Below are 17,646 nucleotides of genomic sequence, written 5' to 3' on the forward strand. Positions count from 1 at the left end.
CGAGCTACTTTTGTCCAAATCCCTTATTCGATTTCAAAAGCAATTTTGCATCTAATTAATAGAAAACCATCTTTAGCACACACACTATAATTACGAATCTTTTTTCAAACTGGCTTCGAATAAATTTAACTTATACATACCCATTTGGAATTTGAATAAAGTACATCAAAGCACGGGAACACATACATTTCGATTAAGCTTCATGAATGGTGGTTATCGAAGATAGACATATGAATTATAAATTACCATAATAATTTTATATTATTTTTAAAATAATAATCAGGAAAGTGCAAATCGCAGATCATCTGGGCTTCCCAGAGATGTTGTCATTGTTTTAATTTGATTAAATAGGATCATACATTTCTTAAACGCAACGTTACTTTAAGCTAGGTTGTTCTTCATCTGTTTCATTCTGTTTTCTATGATTACCGTTTTGCTTCTGCACTGCATAGCTGAACTGCTCTTGGTTTTATTTGATACATTATCAAATCAGGTTTTAAAAAGGTTTACTTTGTCTTTGAGATTAGTTATGGCAACACTTGCATGTTTGATTTATTTCATTTTTATAGCGAATTGGATTCATCTCTATATTTTCATCGCATAGCCCTGAAATCGATTGAGAATCGAATCACTCTTCTTCCTTTTAAAGAAATTGTTTTCCTTTTCCATCCTACTGGCACTAGCTAGCCATTGCCATTGTTTGCCATTCGTTACACGTGTGATTTGGATTTTAACTGCTTGCTTCACTTTGTTTCGCGTACAAAATCACAAGTCCAGTGGCTTTTCTAAAACGCCGCAACTCACTCCTTGGATAGAGTCTATGTTTGGTTTTATTATCCTCTCAGTTTTAACTGGTTATAGTTAACATAATTATTCTTGCTTTTGAAGAAGTATTGGTGATGCTTGTCGCAGATAAGAAGACTTTTACACAAATCATTTTACTGGTTCGTTATATGTGGTGTTCATCTTTAAGTAGATGATTCAGACTAATAGTCTCTGAAAGTCATAGATCAAACTTAGTCATTTTTAATGCTCTGGAAAGTTACTTCCTTTTCTTTTTCTTAATTTTGACTGGGACATGTTCGTACATGCATGAATTTATGCTTTTACTAAGTAAAAAACTTTTCTCCTAAAACTAAACTAAATCACCAAATCGCTTGGCATAATACTCAAAAATAATGACATTTAACTCACTAGCTGTAAAAAAAATCCTTTTGTGAACAGTATGCTGTTCATAATCTACACTATCTATTAAACTATGTAAAATTAGGTTTAAATGCCTGCATCGCGCAAACCCCTTATTTTTTATACCATTTTAAACCTATCAGTAGCTTTTACCGCCATTGGTCTAAGCGGTCGTCAGGTTACTACATCCAAAATAAAGAGAATTTAGAACAGAAACAATATGACAAATAAACTGAGTGAAAACAAAAAAAAATAGATTCTCCTACACAATACCATTGCATTTAAAAAGAAAGTGTCTGACATGAATTGGCTAGTTCTCCTTTTCAGTCTTTTGTGCTAAGCTTTACGCTGAATACATCCTAGAGCATTCTGCATTTATTCTCCCTCGTATCTGCGTTCCTTCTTCTTTCTTCCGGGGGCTGCCAGTATGATCCGATAGGACGGCTAATGTAGCTTACCCAGCCTCCTTATATCCTTCATAACGCGTTACACACTAACTTGTACTACGATTTACTCAACCATGTTCGTGTCCTTGTACTATTGAGATTACCTACGTAAATTGCTTCATTGTCTAGTGATAAAAATTTATATAAAAAGTGGATGCTTGCTCAATCGTATCACCACTACACATGTAAAATATTTAACGCAAATAAGTTACGCTTTCTGCACGAGGTAGCAACGTTAATCTTCCGTGTATAATTTGTCTAGTAGATGAAAAACAGATTACTATCAAAACAATGTCGTTCAAAAACGAACAGTAGCAAATCATATAAAAGTAAAACAAAAAGAAACAAAAAACTTTCTCTAGTAAATTTGGATGAAAGTCTTCTGGGGACTGCACTGATCGCGAGCATCCGGAGAGGTTTCAACCATCACCACGAGACGTCCATCGGGCAGCAGTGCCACATCACTGGGGCGATCCTTCTCGTCCATACCAACCGTCAGAAGATTGTTGGACGACGGGCGTATTTCAACCTGAAAGTGTAAAATGTTAGCTACGTATGCTACAGTTTATACAAACAATTTCTCACTTACCGCCCAGAGAAACTCTAGCTGGGGCGAAAAGATTAGTACTCTTTGATTCTTGGAATCAGCCACAATAACCCGTCCATCATCATCGCAAGATATTCCAGACGGGCGACTGAATTCATGTACGGCAGTTCCTTCGTGGCCCTTTGCAGCAAGAACCTATTTTGAATGAAGTTAGTTGTTGTAGTAAGCTATAACAATACAAAATGTCACGAGGGTCCATTTGGGCAAAACTGTTCCTCACGAGCGTTGATATTTGTAGATGTTTTTACAACATAGATGGAGGGCATAATGAGCCCCTTATATGCAACGCATGCATTTATTCAAAGTGCAGATGACGGTGTGGTTTCCGTAAGAGATCTACATGCCGTGGACTTACAAGGACCATTTCAAAGTTTCTTAGATAACTTGTCTTCTTGGGCTAGGAATCGAGGGATCGAATTCTCGCCGCAGAAAATTGAACTGACAATACTAAATGTCACGATTGTCTATTTGGGCAAAACTGTTCCTCCGGATCGTTGATATTTGTAGATGTTTTTACAACATAGAGGGAGGGCATAATGAGCACCTTGTATGCAACGCATGCATTTATATATATTAGGGTCATTTGCCAATCACCATAATTCAATTAAGTGTGGCCCTCACTCTGCAGCACCATCTCGATTTCCATTTGATCTTACAAGGAACATCGACTGGCAGAAATATGCAACGGCGGTGACAATGGATGTCGAATCAATAGATACGCTTCCACCATTAGAAGAATATCGATTCCTCACCGTTTTGATATACCAAAGGTCCCTGGAAGGACATACAAGAAAAGTTCCAAGTGCACCTTTCAAAAGGAGACCAGCCACACCTGGATGGAACAAAGAATGCACAAAATTGTATGTAGACAAATCTGATGCTTTCAAAGTTTTTCGTAGACACAAAACCTCCACATACCTACTTCGAGGAATACTTAAAGCTTGAGACAAAGCTGAAACAATTAGTCAAAGCTAAAAAACGCGGTTATTGGTGCAGTTTCGTCGAGGGACTCTCACGAGAAACCTCAATGACCCTCTTGTGGAGGGTGACTCGCAACATACGTAACCGCTCATCTTCTAATAAGAGTAAAGAATACCCCAACCGATGAATCTCCGGACTCAGTTCTAGCACAACATATTCTTCGAGAAGCGTCTCCGAGCGGCGGCTCTCTGGATAGACCATTCATAATGCTAGAATTCTCTATGGCTCTTCTTTCATCGAACAACTCCTCACCAGGAAGCGATATGATTAAATTCAATTCTCCCAGACATCGCTAAAAGGTGCTTGCTAGACTTATTCATGCATTAGGTAATTGTTGGAGAAAATTATCCTTCAGAGACTCGATCAGTGGGTCGAATCAAATTACTTGCGATCAAATACACAGTTTAGGTTCCGCAAGAGCAAAGGAACAAACGATTGTACAGCGCTGCTTTGATCTTTGTGCACAAGGAGTAATTGACTTCAGTATTCTTGGACATTAAGGGGGCTTTTGATTCAGTTTTCATTGAAATTTATTCAATCTGCACAGATGTGAACTTTCTGGAATTTTTAATAATTTCTTGAAAAATTGTTGTCAGAAAAGCAAATGAAATTTTCCCTTGGACAACTGACAACTTCCAGAATTAGTTCATGGGCCTTGGCAGAACAATGGCACGCTACACACAGAGTTTAGATTACCGGAGTCGGTAAAATTTTACTGGGTTTTCAAACAGCTGAGTTTGCAGTAATCAACTGAGTACTTTTTGATTTAACTGAAAACTCCGTAAATCGCAGAATCTCTGAAATGTAAGAAATTACCGTTATAGTCAGTAGAATAATTGCTGTCTTTTTCAGTAAATTATTTGTTTACATTTTTTTGCTGAGTTTATCAGTATTTTTTTCAGTAGGTATTTTTATGAATAATTCAATAAATTTGTAAATACAATGATTAACTGCTAAATGATTATTTTGGATACATTTTGAACGATTTTTTTTCCGGAACTGAGGTTAACATGTTTAGTGGTGGAGTAGCCGTGATTCTGAACTAGTTCTGGTTGAGCGGTCAGCGCTTCCTGATGATTCAACCGGATTGTGGCTCTCTCGGTGTGCTGGATTGCGTGACGAAGTCTGGAGCTCTATAAGGCAATTGTATTGAATGGTTCTGCTTCAAAATCAAACATCTGGAAGTCGATGCATTAGTGCAGAAACTGCTCAATTTTGTGGCAGTTTCTGCACTTCTGCATCGACTTCCAGATGTTTCATTGATTTTCACAATTGTTTGCTTCTTCACGCGGATATTTCCGTTGTCAAGTCAGCGAGGTAGAACGGAGGAAGATGGCGTAGGGTAAATGTCGGCTTCGGCACCCATTGACTGTTTTCGGCAACCAAAATTTAAACGTTAATTTCACTATGTTTTCCCATCAAAACACTTCCCTGAATGCATCCAAACGATTCTTTAGTCTTTCAGCTTCAATCTGATTGTATGTGTACGTCTGAGCAGTCCTGTTATGGCAGATTTTTATTCAAATGAAGCATACGTACTCTAAAATGGGGTTGATTTCAAGTTGCCGATAATAGAACAGCTGGTTAACACGCAGTTCTAATGGGAAGGTTGCCGAAGAAAACGAGGCTGCCGACAATAGTCACACTCACCTGAGAAGTTTGGAGCGTTGTAAAAACGCTTTCAAACAGTTTTGAAGAAATCTGTCGATTAAAATGGATAGAGAAGCAAGCAGCAGATGAATGGAAACCAACAGACACGTCATATATGTGCGTGACGCTGAGAAAATGCTAATAGAAGTGTGGACACTGCTTAGATTGACGAGAATACGTAAATTCCCCTATATAATTTGTTTTCAGTATTCATTGATTTTTACTGAAATTTACTGAAAATTGCTGATCACACCGATCAGCAATTTTCAGTAAATTTCAGTAAAAATCAATGAATACTGAAAACTCGGTACTCCATTTTACTGAGTTTCATTCAATCACCGTAAAGCTGTTATTTTACGGTAACGGCGCCGGTGGTGTAGTGGTAAGCTTGATAACGCCTTGCTTCGGATGGGAAGTAAAGCCGTTGGTCCCCGGTTCATGTGTTGATGGGTCGATAGGTAGGGTCCAGGTGTGGGAGCTGCCTTCCTGGCACGTCGGTAGCATTGGTGCTCAGCACGGAAAACAAGATCGACGGAAAAAACAAACCAAAGAAATGTTTGCATGTTATTTTACGGTAAATTCAGTACATGCTTTTACCGTATTCAGTAGTTTGTCGCAATAGCTACTGACCATCAGCAGTTTTGTTGAGAATAGCTGAATGATGGGTATTTTTTGTGATTTACAGTTCGAAAACTGTAAAAAAAATACCGAACATGGAACCCGTGATTAAGTGTGTAAGACAACTTGCAGATGACGGTGTGGTTTCCGTAAGAGGTCCACATGCCGTGCAAGTACCTTGAGGTCTGGTTTGATTCAAATAGCACTTTGAATCAGGGTTGCTTCCACTCACTTGTTATAAAAAATCGTTTTTCGGAATTATTAAATCATTATAATGGTAATTAGTACTTGTAAGTTACAAGAAGAGGTCGTGAAGTATGTGATTGTCTCATAATACGTCTGTCAATTTCGCTTTCAAAGCGTCACAATCAGCGATCTTATGATTCGTGAGCGTTCACTCAGAGTGAGCGCTCACAAATCGTCAAATCGCTTATTATAAGCACTAAAAGCAATATTGACAGGTTTTATATGTCAAGGACATACTTCACGACCTCTTTTTGTAACTTACAAGTACTAATTACAATTATAACATCTAATGATTTAATAATTCCGAAAAACATTTTTTTATACCAAGTGAGTGAAAGCAACCCTGCTTGGAATATCCACATTACGTATTTTAAGCAACAATGTCAGCAGAGGATCAACTTACTCTATTGAATTTGAGGCACATGGTGGTGTGCTCATCCGGGAGACCTCATAACTCTTTATAAAATAACTTATGATCTTAATGGATCCACTGGCTTCGGTGTATTCAATAAAAACTGTACCGCCTTCCGCAAACTTCAGGAACCTTGTTCCGTTTTTGTTACTGAGCTGGCAGCAATCAACTTCGGATTAGGGATTTCAAGTGCAAATTTTCATTATGTCGAAAGTAAGATTCGCAATGATCCGAGAAAAATAAAGTTTTGTTTTGATGACCGAAAAGTTATTCCTATTTCCAATTAAACACATATAATCTCACAGCGATAGCAACGTTTAACATATTTAGCAGGATTTTAATTATACAAAGCAGATCGCTAGCTTTCATGCTAAAAATACTGGGTTTTGAGTTATTATACGTCGTTTGGTGGCCCCCTTATGTTACTTAAGTCAAAGTGTATTTACCAGGATAATCTGGAGAATTATCAATCGCGTCTCCTTCGTGCAGCCCATTCATCATTTTAGGACCACGGAAATCATTTTAGCATCAAACAGTTCGATTTATTCACTTTAATAATGATAAAGCGAAACGATGTTACTTAAGACAAACGGCATCTCCATAGAAATCGGGTGACTTAAGTAACATCGAAAAATATTTTGATCGGAAGGTGATTACGTCGAAAAGCAATTTGACTGGTAAATAAATTTAAAAATGGAATGTGATCCTATATTAGTGTTTTAGCAGGAGCATCGATTGACACTGATAGCTCGACTTTGATTGCCTTTGTTACTTTCGACGCAATGACAATTTGCTCTTGATTTCCAACATGCCCGCTGACCATTACCACATTGCTCACACTCGGACATGTTCTGGATACCCTAGGGGAAGTGGACAGAATCTATCTTGAGTCAAATCTCATGATGCGATGTATTGTACAAATTCTTAATTCTTTAGAAACAAGCCTGAAAATATAGCTGTGACGTTATATTAAGTTTATTTAATGAAATCAAAACCTTTTCCTAATGAGGCTGACTTGCGGTTACTTTTCGCTGTGGGACAATTTGACTTGGTATTGTTTTGCAGTTTTCTTGAACAAACCACCTTTACTGAATAGCACAGTCCAAAAAGCATAAAACGATAAACTGAATAATGATGCTAACTCAAAACTATCAACATTCCGCGGGCCGAGTACAAGTACTTTTTCCAAACTCATCGTGAGCCGGTCTGAGCTACAGTGTTAGGTGAGTCCATGGAGTCGTAAAAAAGTGACTCAATTTAAAGGAATAGTGACTTTAGTGACTTTTTGATGAAAAAAGTGACTTTATAGTGACTGACTTGAAAATAGTGTCCAAGTCACTAAAAAGTGACCTGCTACCAGCCCTGCGTGTAAAATTAGTTATTTCTAAGTGTGTAGATTGTGTAAACTTTGCTCGTTTCCTCTCAAAAATCTTCTCGAATAAGATAAAAATCGAGGACAATTTCAATCAGTCTAGTAGTAGGTATACTCGTGGACTGAGCCAAATTTTCCTCAATTTTCCTGATAATCAAGTAGATATTTGAACCTGCGTTTTGTGAAATTGAATAAACGACAAACGGAACTCATATTTGAGTCGGATTTCTCGGACGTTTGGTAGGAAATTTTACGGGATTTTCATGCTTTAACCCTCTCCTTCCCATGGTAGAACAGGTGATCCCTAACTTTTCGGTCCGTCTTTTGTTTGTCAATTAAATAGTCCGTACTTATTTAAACTTCTCCATGTGTTCATTATTCTCGTCCACATGTATTCTTGAGGATTCAACTGAGAACTATTGAAAAAAAAACCATTAGCATACTATTGATTTTCAACAATTAATTTTTATGGATTCGATAATTTTAGGCTGTTTGGAACATCTTTTCTTCTAGCACTTTTTTTTTTCAAACATACATTTATACATCTCAGAACAACCAAAAACCTTCTGGGAAGTACAGGGATAACGCTGTAAGTGTATTACATTACGATTCCCCCGGCTTAAGTACCTTAGTTAACGTTGCATCTATCAGCAGCAAGCGGTGATTTTCAAAGTCCGATATGATAACATCACCTTGAGGTGTGAAGCAAGCTCCACGAGGCGTAGTCAACCCCTTTAAGTAACGGCTGTGGTTGACTCCATCAAAGCTGAAACGGGAAATAAACTGTCCCTCCGAGTTGAACAGCTGGATTCGATGGTTACGCGAATCCGTCACCAATATTTCTCCTTTGACATTGACTGCCACATCCCAAGGGTACTGGAACTGACCACAATCCTTTCCGTAGCTTCCGAATTTCAACAGGAACAATCCATTTGCTGAGAACACCTGCACACGATGGTTGTCCTTGTCAACTACTATGATCCGATTCTGACCATCAGTACAGATTCCGGCAGGAAGATCAAATTGCCCATTTGCTGTTCCTTTAGAGCCGAATTTTAGCTTGAATGTACCGTCAGGGTAAAACACTTGAACCCTATTATTGCGACGATCTGCCACCAGAACATGCCCATCTTTGTCAACAGCAATTCCCCAAGGACGTGAAACTTGACCATCTTCATGGCCATCAAATCCGAAAGTAGTACTTGGTCCAACAGCTGGTTTCGCCGAAACGTGTGAGGCGCATCCAGGAATACATTGCCCTAATACAGGCATTCCTGGAATCGGACCAATCCCGATTGATGTCGGAGATGTCCCGAGTACAGTCTTAGATGATGGGATCTGGTCCCAGGAGGACGATGAACTCACACTCAGTCGTTGGGCTGGGGTAGAACTACGAACTATAGGACGGCGAGTTAGTATGTTTCCACTTGGTGGCTGAATACATACGTTAGAACCATTCGAAAATGAATTGCTTCGTTGACCAACAAGAAGCACGTCACCTTGCATACGGATATCTTGAAGCAGTTCAAAATTTGGCGCTACAAATGTTATGAATTCTTCTTTGGGTTGTAGATTCTTGTACATGGCAGCAAACTGTTCCATCTGGTTTTCACCAGCCGTTAGGGTTTTTGCTATGTCCATATTATTCATGGAAGCTACCGAATCCAAAGCTTTTGTAAGCATGTCTGATGTTTGAGAAAGACCAGCCAAAGCTGCCCTTAAACCTGCCATTTGGTCTGAAAGAGATGTCAATTTTTGTTGCCGAAACTTGTCAACACGTTCCAGCAGAGTACGTTCACGGTCTTCTGCAGCCAATATGAAATGTCGCATTGCCTTTCGAATCCTTGCCGATGCTTCCATGGCATCTCTTTCCACTGCCTGTGAATAAGTCACAGCGCGGTCAATGCTAGCTTTAATGTACTTGGTTCCTAGCTTTCCGCTCTCGATTATTGACATGATTTTATCCGAAGCACCTTGCGATACGTTTACCACCGGGATACATGAATGATCCTTGTGATCCCACAGGGTACATTCCTGGCAGACAATTTTCTTGCATGATTCACACAAATAACGCAGCACTTCACCGTGAACATCACAATGAGGCTGATGTGCCACTGGGACACTTTGTGCACCCGCAGCCGATCCCAGCGGCGAGATCGTGTGTATTGAAATGACACAGTGATCCTTGGCGAAGGTGTTCTTATTGTGCCCATGGGTACAATCCTCACACAGAACATCATTGCAGTCGAGACAACGGCTGATCGCATGAGTATCGCAACGACCGCAAACAGCTCCTAACGAAGACGCGCAGTGTGAGCTTCCGTTGGACGAATTCGTTTGCGGCGAAGTACTCGGTGTCATATGAGTTCCTATTGCACCCAAAATATCATTGGTTGGGGCGCTTCCACTGGAGGTACCTATTGCGCCTAGTACGTTGGAAAATAATACGTCATCGGTAAGGCTCAAACTGTCTCTTTCCAGAGAGGCAGGATTACTGAAACTGGTAGCACTGCTACTGGCGCTGAAAAAAGGTGGAATTTTAATTGATGAGGTTCTTTTAACAAAGTAGCGCACTAACCTCTGCGGTACAGTTACCGGTCCGGAGCTAGCCTTCCCCGGAGAATCCCATCGGGGCAAAGCATTAAATAGATTTGAGAAGAAGATGTGATCGTTTGAGTTGAAGTCAACGTTGCCATCTTTGTTCGGCTGGTTGGAGTTTCCAGACTGTGGTGTTATCTGCATTGACGAAGCACCATTGGATAAAAGTGCCATAGCGGTTCTAAAATGGAAAAGGAATGATACGAATTTATAAATTAGTAAAATATTTATTATTTATGTTTTTTTTCGGATAAACTGTAAACTGAAAAGTTGTTGTCGAACAAATTCGCTCTTAAACAGATATCGTCATAGTTGCAAGTTATGAATTATAGTTGCAAGTTATGAATTTTTCCATTAGAACAGAATAGTTAGTTCATAGATTGTTAATTTAATCCTTTTTACAACTTCAGTTTACTGATTTTTTTTTTCGTTCTAATGAAACTTCCGAGAACTCTGATTGTTTTTCGAGTCAATGTTAAAAAAAATTTAAAAAATCATTATGTTAAAATTTCAACGTTTTAAAAAAATAAAAATTTCAATTCCCACAAAATTCAATTGAAAGTTATGTAATCAGATATCTGTTCAAACTCACAAAATGTAAAACTACTTAAAAATAGCTGAAAATCGGTTTAAACAATGTGGCAGTAATCTAAAAAGGTTCACTTAAAAATCCTTTGCCGGTAAACCTGCATTCCTAATTTAAACATTAAATTTTATTAAAGGTAAAGTAATTTACTATTTAAATTAATAGCTAAATACACACTTAGAAAAAATCATGTAAATTTAGGTGCTCTGAGAGTGACATATACGAGCGTCAATTTTGACATAAATTTGAGTCATAACAGACGCGAAATATAACTCAATCAAACGTACTTTTCGTCGAGCAACGAAATTTTCAGTCTCGGAGCATTTAATATTACATGACATGTTTGTGTACGTCTCATCTGTTACGTCAAAGACGGATTCCGTCACTTGTAAAATTAGTTATTTCTAAGTGTGTAACTCGAAGTTTCTTGATTTACAAAAGAACAAAATTGCAAGAAGGGAGCGGCTGCCAGTCAGTACTATCAGTGGCACTGATGGAAAAGAATAAAACATAATTACAAAAAGTTTAACTGTCCAACATAATTGCTAAACCTTCAAAAAACCAACAAGTTGTGTAGATGAGAGGTAAATAAATTAGTATCAACTAAAATAAATAGTTTTATGACATTTCACTAGTTTTATGACAAAATTTTGTATTTGATTTCATTTAAATTTGATATACCTAGTTCTACAACAATTTGTGAGTGATTTTTTTCAATTTAATGAGTGATTTCAAAATTATTCAATGAATTAGACATATATTTAGTATCTTTCGGAACATTTCGATTGCTTGAAATCATCAGAACTCCTTGATCTCACAACTCTCATAACTTTTGAAATTCCTGAAATTCTAAATTTCAGAAATTCAGAACTACTAAATTTTTTCGATATTCTTCCAGGATTTATTTACAACTTTTTCCACTAGATACTTAGAATTGCCAAACTTATCGGAACTGTTTAAGCTCACAGCTCAGAATTCCGTGAAATTTAGAAAATTTGAGATAGGAATTCGAATCTTTAGGTACCCCCAATACTTTTACTGAATAATATGATAAAATGTGTCTTTTTTTTAACCTATAACCGGGTTTTGGTCATTCACCCCTAAAATAATGTGTCTAAAACATTATTAAAAAAATATGTACCATAAAGTCGAAGTCTAATTAATAAATAAACATCGAGCACAAAAGATGTACAACTTGACAAAGATTGACTGGTTGCTACTCCATGATTGATCAGAATCCGTGTAATTGCACAATGAATCAACTGAATGGATTTTGCAGTTACCGTCGATTCTCAAGGGCCACGCACATTAAATCCGTTTGCGTTGAGTTGACATACACCACATACATACACAGAAGTTGGCATTATCATCGAAGTTGGTTGCACGTTTTTTATACAACATTGCTGATTTATGCGATATCGTGCTTATATGAAATATCGTGTAAACTTACGCCAAATATAGCGTTACACACTAATCCAGCATTTAGTTGTTCGGTATTTTTTTGTACTGGGCTTACACGGTAAAACGAAAGATTTACTGAACATTCAGTTTAAATCAGGTGAATAACCGACGTTTTGCAAAACACAAACTGAACTTCGGTATCGTTTGATGCAAAATACTGAACACAGAATATTTATTTACTGAGAAAGTCGTTAATTTCCAAATTTTAGTGATTTCACGAAAAGTCAGCAAAAATAATTACTGTACCCAAAGTAGTCTTTATTTTTTTACCGACTGGTCAGCAAAATAGCCACCTTGTTTTACCGACCACGAATTGTAAAACTCTAACCTGTCAATTTTATTCCCGCCGCCATTTTAGCTTCAGTAAAATCCGGGAGCAAGTGTTTAATCGCGCGGTTTTGTTAAAATTTGAATTATATCATGACGGAACTGAGAAAGCTCGACAGCGAAATTGAAGAACTATTTCGTTAGTACCAACACGTTACTCTCTTTGCAGTTCCTTGGTATCCAACAAATTTTGATTAAGAAAATGGATGTTTGCATTGTTTGCTTTCACTGTCGACGCGCTATTCCGGGGTACGTCAAGGGATTAAGTCGTCATATTAATTGGCATATTATAAACGGTGAATTGCACCAGGATTCATGCTTTTATGACTGCCAATTCACTACTTTTAATATACCTGGGTAACACGGTATAATAATGGACCAAATAACTGTCTTTTCAGTTAAATTGCAGCAAAATAAACAAAAAGAAAATACTGGGTTTTCCAGTATACGCAACTCGAACCAATTACTGAATGAACAGTTATTTTTGACAGATTGACTTTACGGACAGTTCGGTAATGCAAATTATTTCTGTGATGACTACTGGGCGATCCGCAATTAACAAAAACCCAGTACAATTTTACTGACTCCAGTAATCTAAAGTTAGTGTGTAATAATGTGTACGCTAGATATCGCAGAATTTAACCCATTTTATAATTACTCGATAAACAACTAGGGTAGGTGTTCCAGTAATAGTGGTGTACCGATAGTTGCGGTATGGAGCCGGAATAGTGAGGAGGACCCGGATATGATTATTTGTCATCGATAGCTCTCCTAAAATAAAGCATATTTGCATATTTCAATCTTAAAATTTGCCCAAAAGTAACGTCAAATAATTATTTTTCTTTAAGATTTTCAGTCCTTCGCACTATAGTTGCGGTAGTGTTCCTATAATAGTGGAACCCATAAGAAACCAACGCATTCCACTATTATAGGAACCAAAGTTAGTAACTACCACAACTACTGGAACAGTGTTCCTATTAATGGAGGACGAGTTTTCTAAAACTGTATGCAATTATATTACAAAGTAATATTTTTCTATCAAAATAGAGGTTGAAAGCTATAAATTTACGTATAACGATTGTGTGTACATCTTATATTTATTGTTTTATTAATAAATTGGGTAAGTACCTCCACTACTGGCTCACCCACCCTAATCGATTATTTTTTGTTTGCTGTGCTGTCATTTTTCCACCAATGAGAGCGCAGCACATGTTTGAAACGATTGCTGATGATCTTCTGGAGAAGTTAAAGCTTATATCGGCATGATATAACCGATTAAAAATATTTTACTTTTCGGTTCGTTAATTGATTAATCGATTATTCGAATGAAAATTGGCCATAACTAGATGAATGTGAAACGTCATTTCAAATATAAGGGCCGTACATAAATAATGGTACAATTTGAAACGGACCGGGCTTATCACAAATTACGTCCCCACGGTACCTGAAATAAACACGAATGCCTTTCAGTGTACAAGCTTCCTGAACTCCATATTGTACTTGCAATCAGTTTTAAATAAGAAAGGAATATTATAGAGAACTTTGTAGTTTTGGGGTCCGTGTTACCTCTGCGTCCCCACTAAGGTCATAGGGGAGGAGATTTTGTGAGTATGTTAGGTTTGGTTAGGTTAGGATCAGGGTAAGTGTTGTGATCATAGTACTGATGTAATAGATTGTTTTCCGAAATTCACACGAATATGACTATGGCTGGTAGGCAAATGATGTGCCCCTATGAACTCAGTAATGCCAAGGGGCCTGGAATAAAACCCACCATCTCTTCCTCTCAGAAAGCAAAAACGTTTGCCTCTAGGCCACCGAACCTCTTGTGTTGCATCAAACCATGATGTCCTCTGTTAAGCATACGTCATATTTTACCAAGAAAACAATTTTTCTGCACTATTTCGACCATGTTCTACACTAGCTACTGTCTTTGTTCCGGTGATGACGACGACGACTGTCACGCAATATGAAACGTCATTTAGACAACAGGATCGAGCATTACGGCACAAATAGCGCAATTTTATTCGCTGATCCTCCGCGGCCATGCGCTACTCCTCCGCCTCGATATGACCTGACCAAGGCTCCCGAAAACTAACGTAACGGTATGTCTCAAATGTTATTGGATGACATACAGTACCGGACATAATTATATAAAGGGTGATACGGTCAAAATTTGGTCAATATCAACTTGACGTATTTCTTTCAATTTTGCATTTAAAAAACCTGAACACCCCTCATTTTGAAGGTGTGTGTGTGTAGAATGTTGCTCCTATTTTGATTTTGGAATTCATTCTTCAGTTGTCAAAATGCCGTCCAAGCAAGAAGAGCAGCGTATCAAAATTTTGCTCGCGCATCGCGAAAATCCGAGCTACTCGCACGCAGAGCTCCGCCCAATTGAGAAATACTGGGCTATTGTCAAGCGGAACCTAAAGAAGACCAAAAAACTGCTAAGGGCGAGCAGCAGTTCAAGGCAAACTGGCTTTCTGCGGCGAAGAAGGTGGACAAGGTGGCTGTACAAAATCTGATGGCAGGGGTCAAGCGTAAGGCCCGGCAATTCGGATTTGGAAAAGCGGAAGCCTAACTGAATATTTTTCCTGAATTTTATACTAATTGAACTTGAAAAAGAAATTTAATTTGATTTTTTTAAATAAACGATTTCACCGATTTACACGCGTTTTCCCTTGACCAAATTTTGACCGTATCACCCTTTAACATTGTAATTTTGACTCCTCTTCAAACAAGATAAAAGAGCCATAGCTGCTCCGCATGTCATTAAATATTCTGAAATCTGATCAAGTTGATCAAGTATTCGAAATAAATCGGTACAATTTAGAGCGTAATTGGTTCAAGCAGTAAGAAATTAAGAGGCGAATGAACTGTGTCGGTAAAACCCTCTATAATAAAAAAAAAGTAAGACATTTTAACATTTTTAACAACACGCTTTTTTTAGTAGCCTATCCAGCTTTCCACGCTCGGTAATGGCGGTCTACGCGATTTTAAAATGCTGCTTTATAGTAGTTTTAGACACTTACTGGATGTTTGACGTTTCCATTCTTCCTTTCCCTCTCCTAGGAACAGAGGAAAATGAAAGTTATTCCAATCGAGCAGAAGACCTGTCAAATGGTTAAGATGTCGTCTCTTTAAAAATTCAGGCAGTTACTAAAGACTAGTTAGTTTAAAAAACAACAGCGAACGCTGCATTTTAAAACCCGTGCAAGCCACCATAACCGAAAGTGGGAAGCTGGATTTAAAAATAGAATTTCCTGGACTAAAATGCACCAAATGTGCTGGAATTAAGCTCATTTATATTCAAAACATAGTTCTTAAATTTAATGTAAGTTTCAATAAGAATCCGTTTATTACAAAACAATTTTTATCAGTTTTAATTTTTTACCCGTCTGAAATTTTGTGCATGTTACATACTTTGGCCGATCTGGGTTTTCGCTCTGCAGACAAATCTCGATGAACATTTCAAATGGTCCTATCTGCTTTGATCAATTCTCTTTATCAGCTTTCTCTTTTTATAACCACTGATATGCAAACAGATTTCGTGCTAATTTCACCACATAGTTTGATAAACGAGGTTTTTATCTAGCGTCCAAAACGTCAAATACAACAGGTTTACAAGGTTTTGCAGCTGAGTTATTAACGAAAAAGAAAGTCGATTAAGAGAATCGATAAATGCAGATAGGATCTTTTGAAATGTTTATCTAGAAATGTATATACCGTGGGCCCCCGGTAATCTGACCGTTCTTAATCTGCACACTTTTAAGTTTGAACCCCGCTAAACTGCACGCCGTGCAAATCAAAACCAAACATCAAATAAGGTTACTAGAAACTCGCTTTTCTGATGATTATGGGGCTACTAGAAGCTCACATTAAAAATGATCCACATTAATATGCATTTGCACGTTGGCGATTCAGTCAATTTATGTTACTTTGACAATGCGATATATCAACAGCATTTACACTTAAATATCGTATATTTACGTTAATACTCTTCTTTTTGGTGTGTTTTCTAAATCTTGGTGATTTATAGAGGATGCAGAAAACTGCAGCTTACTTGAAAACGTAGCAATTGAATTAAACTACCGTTTACGGATTTTAACGATTTTGCTGGAAACTCTAACGGACCCTACTTTTATATCAGATCGATCTTTTTGAAATGATAAAGAATGTACTCGCCAGATAGGTCACGTACTTCAAAGTGACCCTAGTAGCACGCTTGTCACAAATCAATTGTAGAAACTTATATACGACTTATTTCAGTCATAAACAAGTTGCTGTAACTTATTGTGATAAGTGTGCTACTCGGGGATGAACTTTCCAAAGAAAATGTGTTTAAAGGTGTGCCTTACATTTTTTTTATCGTCATGCTAAGTTTTCCATCAGCATCATGAAAAATGCATTGCTCAGAATTATTTAGCATTGCATACTGCCTTGATTTTGCCGTTTTCAACTTTATGAAAAAGCTGACTTCTCCGCAATCCGGTAACTACCCAACTAACATTGAAAGTTGAATATTCAAACAAAAATATGCTGCTTCAGCTAAAAAATCGCTTCTTCAGCTTTTAATTAGCTCAAATTTTTTGTTGGGTAGCTTCCAACTGAACGGAATCTGTGCTATAACAAAATATTAAGTTTCACCTTCAGAGATAAAAATTTTAAATTTGAACTCTCGCGTAAAATTTTCTCTCGTTTGATTTTCAGCTATAGTTGGCAACAAGGTTGCAAATACTCATTTCAGCTAAAATAATGTTTTTCGGAATAATGAAACCAAAAGATGGTATGATGACATGTTTTACTTGTAACTTACAAGAAGAGGTTACAAAGTATGCGTTTGAAACATAAAACCTGCAAATTTTGCTTTCTATGAGTCACAATCAGTGATTCTCTGATCGCTGAGTGAGTGAGTGAGTGAGTGAGTGAGTTTGTGAAAAATCACTGATTGTGACTCTCTTGAAGTGAAATAAACAGGTTTAATATGTCAAACACATTCTTTGCAACTTCTTCTTGTATCCTACCAATTCAAAATATGATCATGGCATCTAATTATTTCATAATAAATAAAAACATTGTTTTAGCTGAAATGAGCATTTGCAACCTTGGTTGGCAAAAGCATAGAAATTACCTACAAACTTGTGTACAATAATGCAG

At 37.5% G+C, this 17,646-nt stretch overlaps 1 protein-coding gene across 4 annotated transcripts in view; it reads right to left on the reverse strand.

Annotated features, from left to right (window-relative positions):
• Positions 1–1,313: 1,313 nt before the first annotated feature.
• Positions 1,314–17,646, reverse strand: part of wech — a 47,785-nt gene continuing 31,452 nt past the window's right edge. For 3 of the 4 annotated variants that reach the window (XM_065226716.1, XM_065226714.1, XM_065226717.1), the window contains 3 exons: positions 8,145–10,296; positions 2,221–2,373; positions 1,314–2,160 (listed from right to left, as the gene is read on the reverse strand). In XM_065226716.1, the coding sequence (XP_065082788.1) occupies positions 1,990–2,160; positions 2,221–2,373; positions 8,145–10,289 (2,469 nt within the window). In that variant the 5' untranslated portion in view covers positions 10,290–10,296 and the 3' untranslated portion in view covers positions 1,314–1,989. The remainder of the gene's footprint in view (positions 2,161–2,220; positions 2,374–8,144; positions 10,297–17,646) is intronic. The other variant, XM_065226718.1, reaches the window with a different exon arrangement.

This window comes from Ochlerotatus camptorhynchus, unplaced genomic scaffold (assembly GCF_037179485.1).
Source record: "Ochlerotatus camptorhynchus isolate MF236.1 unplaced genomic scaffold, CSIRO-AGI_Acam_v1.1 ptg000258l, whole genome shotgun sequence".
NCBI classification, from domain to species: Eukaryota; Metazoa; Arthropoda; class Insecta; order Diptera; family Culicidae; genus Ochlerotatus; species Ochlerotatus camptorhynchus.